General features: G+C 31.3%; 1 protein-coding gene across 3 annotated transcripts in view; it reads right to left on the bottom strand.

Moving 5' to 3' along the window:
• Positions 1 to 234: 234 nt before the first annotated feature.
• The window catches only part of LOC100163311 (glutamate receptor ionotropic, kainate 1), an 18,086-nt gene continuing 13,388 nt past the window's right edge, over positions 235 to 4,932 (bottom strand). Inside the window, exons 10-18 of one of the 3 annotated variants that reach the window (XM_008182160.3) lie at positions 4,609 to 4,815; positions 3,848 to 3,932; positions 3,177 to 3,315; positions 2,619 to 2,756; positions 1,736 to 1,934; positions 1,431 to 1,662; positions 1,216 to 1,331; positions 997 to 1,152; positions 235 to 921 (exon numbers count right to left, since the gene is read on the bottom strand). In XM_008182160.3, the coding sequence (XP_008180382.1) occupies positions 889 to 921; positions 997 to 1,152; positions 1,216 to 1,331; positions 1,431 to 1,662; positions 1,736 to 1,934; positions 2,619 to 2,756; positions 3,177 to 3,315; positions 3,848 to 3,932; positions 4,609 to 4,815 (1,305 nt within the window). In that variant the 3' untranslated portion in view covers positions 235 to 888. Of the gene's footprint in view, positions 922 to 996; positions 1,153 to 1,215; positions 1,348 to 1,430; positions 1,663 to 1,735; positions 1,935 to 2,179; positions 2,321 to 2,618; positions 2,757 to 3,176; positions 3,316 to 3,847; positions 3,933 to 4,608; positions 4,816 to 4,932 lie in introns of those variants that run through there. The other 2 variants (XM_008182159.3, XR_003839381.1) reach the window with 2 other exon arrangements.

Here is a 4,932-nt window from a genome sequence, read left to right as displayed (position 1 = left end):
ACGAAAATATACATTTCATTTTGGAGGTTTAAACTCATAAAATGTTTAATTTTAACACCAATCGGTATTTTGTTTGGGTTTTAGAATGGGAATACTTATTGGTTTGTTTTTTAAATTGGAATAATTCCAATTGGTAGGTACCTACTTAGTTACTTTAATAACGTTTAGAATATTCAATAACCATAATTATCACTAGATATAAGATTTATTAAAGTCAAATCAAACAATCAAAAATTACAACACAGTTTTATTGTTGTTTTATTTTTTTGATAATTATATGTGAGTATACATATCCAGTACAAATAACATATACAATAACATTATAAATCATAATCGAGAATAACTCAGGATATTAAAGCCTAGGTACTATAATATAAGATATATATTTATATGTATATAACATTATATAATATATATATATATATATGCGTTACAAAATTGGAATGCATTTATTGATTTATTGCAATATAAACCTTTTTAACAGAAATAAAAATAATTACAGAACCATCAGTTATATTATTATAAGACTCTTAAAAAAATAGTAAAATGTAAAAGTTTAAAAATTGAATATAAAAACATTTTTTTTTTAAACAATAATAAATAATATTCCATATTTTAACGTTAAGGGTTTCAAATAATATGCACTATTTATAGTTAGAACTGCTGTCCCAATGTTAGTGTATTACTATTCGAGTGTGCGAACTTGGAATACAATGCAATATATGCTTTAGTCTATAAGATAAATTGTTCAAATCATAAACAAATAAATTGACATATCAAAAAAAAAAATAATCAACTATAATTAATAAACATTAAGAAATTGGACATATTAATGTTGCAATATTGTAGTCAAGTGTGGGATTCCAGAACTTAACACGATTTTATTGCTCATTTCCTATACTTCGTATGATATTTTATGATCTGAAATGGAAGACAAAAATTTGCAATTTATAGATGGATACTTTCGTAGTTTTTGAGCCTTTAATTATTCTTTACCCTCTCTTCGACTGCTATTTTTCTCGACTTCCATACGAATTCAAACACTGCAACTACACAAGCTACACCCATTCCACCCATTAGCACTACGAACACTCCACCCACGTTAGCCAGACCCAATTCATTGGCTGCGCTATTGGACTTTGAAGTATCGTCCTAATAAACGATTCAATTTAATTCTAATAAAAAGTTCTAATATTTATTTGTTCATCAAATTACCCGACAAGCTCCACCGCCTCTTTTTTCTTTCCACCATTTTGTTTTTAGCTTATGTAGTTTACCAATTTCCTGAAGTTTTAACACCGCCCCGCTAATCGCTGTTCTATATGGAGAATCTAACAAGCAAATACACTAAAATAAATCATTTTTATTTTATACTATTTATTAACTGAAATACAGTCATCGTCATCTACAACCGATCAATATATACTTACTCGGAGGCATTGCTATGCCGTAACCTTTTGAATCCAAAAGCCCTCCGACTTGAGTGAGCTCGCAATTTCTCTCGATCACGTACTCAATACTAGTGGATTCCATTAAAAAGGCATAGTTTCCTTTTCCTTTTACAACTCTTTCTACGCCTTCGTTATTAGACGCCATGAACACGCTTGGTCGTGATGATTCCATAAACGACCACATCCTTTGGTAAGTAATGAAATTTGAATCCTTTAAATTAACAAAATATATATAATCAGTAAATTTCAAATCATCGACCAATATTTGTTACGAAAAATATTACTCTGAAAAATGCAGCAGTCGAACCACCTCGAAGTGCGCCGTATTTTATTTTCGTCTGTTTAGCAAGGTCTTCGGCGCTTTCGATCGGTGAGTCCATTCTTTCCACAGTTAAAAATGCTGCCAAGTTAGCAGTATACGACGAGATCATGATTAACGTAAAAAACCACCACATACCAGCCACTATTCTGGTGGAAACAGCCCTGCGATTAAATTTTACGATGAGTATAAACCATATAGTATTTGTATTTTAATAATATATTTTTATTTTTTGGACGAACGAAAAGCCGTGCAATAATAATAAACCGATAAACACTCGTTGACTACTTCTCGATATGGGTGAATATAAAAGGAATAAAAGTAAAATATAAAAATACAATGATAAATGCAGTGGAGATCGGCCCTCTGAGCCACTGGGTACGTTTGCATGCGAACATAAAATACTTACTTAGGAGCCATATCAGATCCTTGTTGCATCAGAGAGCCGATCGTAAACCACAGTGAATTGTTCAAGGAAAACTTGTTTTCAAAAACATCTGGAGCTTCGGAGTTGCAAGGATGTGGATTTTCCCATTCGTACGGACTAAACCTAAACACAAAACGTGCAAACACTACAGGAGCTATTTAGTATAATAGATTCGTGTGTATACATATATTATACTTATCCATCATCCGTATACGTGAGTGGTAATAATAAATAATGATAACGGGTGTTTAGTGTTTACGAATTACGGTTGCTAATCCTACCTAAATGCCTACAGCGTTGCGTCCAATGCTATATAAACATATATACGTATCGGTGCAGTATCTATGTATATACAAATTATATATATGTATGTGTAATGTGTATATCATAAACATAGGTACTCCATTCGACATTGTCTTACTTGGGAAGTATATCGCAGCCCTGTTGCATCAAAGACCCGAACGCAAACCACATACAGTTCATGAGCGAGAACTGATTTTCTAGGTTATCCGGATCTGGGTTACACGGATGGGGGTTGTACCATTCGTACGGGGTGAATCTTTTGTCCACCAAAATCACATTTCACATTTTATAAATTATAAATTTATAAGTTATAAATCCTAACTCTGGATTATAACTATTATTATATTTTTTGCAGTATAAATGTATAAGTAGGTACAGGTACATATTATATTATTATAGACATTTGAACTTATAAGTTATAACATTCTGTTGTAATCATTAGCGTAGCCAAGGTTAGTAGGATATATTTAATATTATATATATTTGGTCATATAATAAAGTATAAAAGTTATCTTCATTTTTAAAAGGTCTTTTATCCTCCCCTTCACTTTACATAAATCCTGGCAACACCACTGATTATTATTATACATGTTGCACGTCAGTCTGAAATGGAGTTCTATCTGATGACGTTATTATTAATAATAATGATAATGAAAACTTATTACACGCATCATACCTGGCTAATATGTAGAGAAGAACCGATACGCCGAGATACGCCGTGGCCATGTATATCCACACATCCAGCGACAGAGGAGACAAAAACGAAAATAGGTTCGGTGGTTGTTTGATTGGTTTTCGGTACAGAATACTTATACCTGCGATTGTTTAAAGAATACAATACTCATCAATAACATGTGTAATACAGATATCGTTGAGGTGAATGTACTATTTTAAGGGTCTCCAAACATTGTTACTCGGGGCCATATAAAAAAATTAGAATTCTTTTTAAGGCCAAAACGTAAATAATCGCACTTACAAGTTTTTAGTTTTATAGGTGTAAGTTTTTACTGTATTATTATAGCACGCCGTTGATTATAAAATAAGTTTACAGAGACATTTATGTATAGTGTAGTTTAACCATACTTAAAAAAACAGTTACTACAGTTATGTTTATTATGGAATGTAAAACAATAATATATAAATTATGATTCATAAAAAAATAGAAAAATAAGTGAGGTATTTATATGAATAGGTAGTTAATTTTTAAATAATTCACTGCAGTTAGTTAGGAGAGAAAAAAACTTGTTTGCAGGTCGTAGTTTGGAGACTGCTGCGCTGGCACTACATTATATATTATAAACGTCGTTCACAGGCTATAGGTTTGCAGGGGTGCAAAAAAACACTTACCGAGGTTCATAAACGGCATAGTGAAATCAACGGCTTGTTCGCGGTCGTAAGTAATAGTTAAATCAGCCACTACTAAGTCCGCTCTCTGAAACATTTTATAGGCAATTGCAGTATATATTACATTTTTATATATTTTATATATAAAATATTAACATGATTAGTTATTATATTAAATGATTAATAATAATATTTTAATAAAGTAAATATAAATATTAAATATGTTATATTTGCGTTTAGCCCCCGACCGCGGCCGGACGATTATTGTAGAGTAATTATTCTATATAAATTACAAATAAGTATAAAAAGAAAAGTGTGCTTTAAAATACACTTATAGGAAAAATACACGCAAAAACTACCGGACCATAATTACAGGGAGCAACACGATTCACGAAAAAAATTTCTTAAGAAAGCATAGTAAATTTGTAGTTAAATAATGAAGTTTGAAAATACAATAATTCAATTGGAAGTTTTATGCAGAAATTATTGTAACGTATTTTCAACATTTTATTAGATAATATTCACCGAGGCCCATATTACAATGCACTATCTGCAGACATCTATAACAACCAATAAACAAAAAAAATTAATAATAATAATAATAATAATACTAATTTCTACTACTACAACAATTATAATTAGCAAAAAAAAAAAAGAAAAAAAAGGTCATTTTAAAACCAATATTTTCCCAAAATAATAAAGCGGGTATCAACAAAAAATTAGTGGTATCCCAATTAAACATCGGCCATTCTGATGAGACAAACCTGCTGTAAAAGTTCTCCCATCATCCCGTCCCATTCCTTAGTGTCCTCACTATAAGAACCGTAACGACCGTCTGGAACGAGTTTCAGCGTATAGTTAAAGCCCAACAGTTTTGATATCTCGTATATCAAATCGATTGCGTACCCTTCGAATTGGTCGTTGCCCACTAATTTTTGACTGGATTCGCGGCGCATTGTGTACGGCGAACTCTGCACAATATACAAATGATCAACGATTAAAAAAATATACATTTATTATGCACCAGCTTTGATCATAAACATGACGTTCTGGCGCATTTTATAATTATCAGTATACTGGTGATTCTT

Source organism: Acyrthosiphon pisum, chromosome A2 (genome assembly GCF_005508785.2).
Source record: "Acyrthosiphon pisum isolate AL4f chromosome A2, pea_aphid_22Mar2018_4r6ur, whole genome shotgun sequence".
NCBI classification, from domain to species: domain Eukaryota; kingdom Metazoa; phylum Arthropoda; class Insecta; order Hemiptera; family Aphididae; genus Acyrthosiphon; species Acyrthosiphon pisum.
The sequence above is the reverse complement of the archived record's forward strand: the minus strand, read 5'-3'. Positions and strand labels throughout refer to the sequence as shown.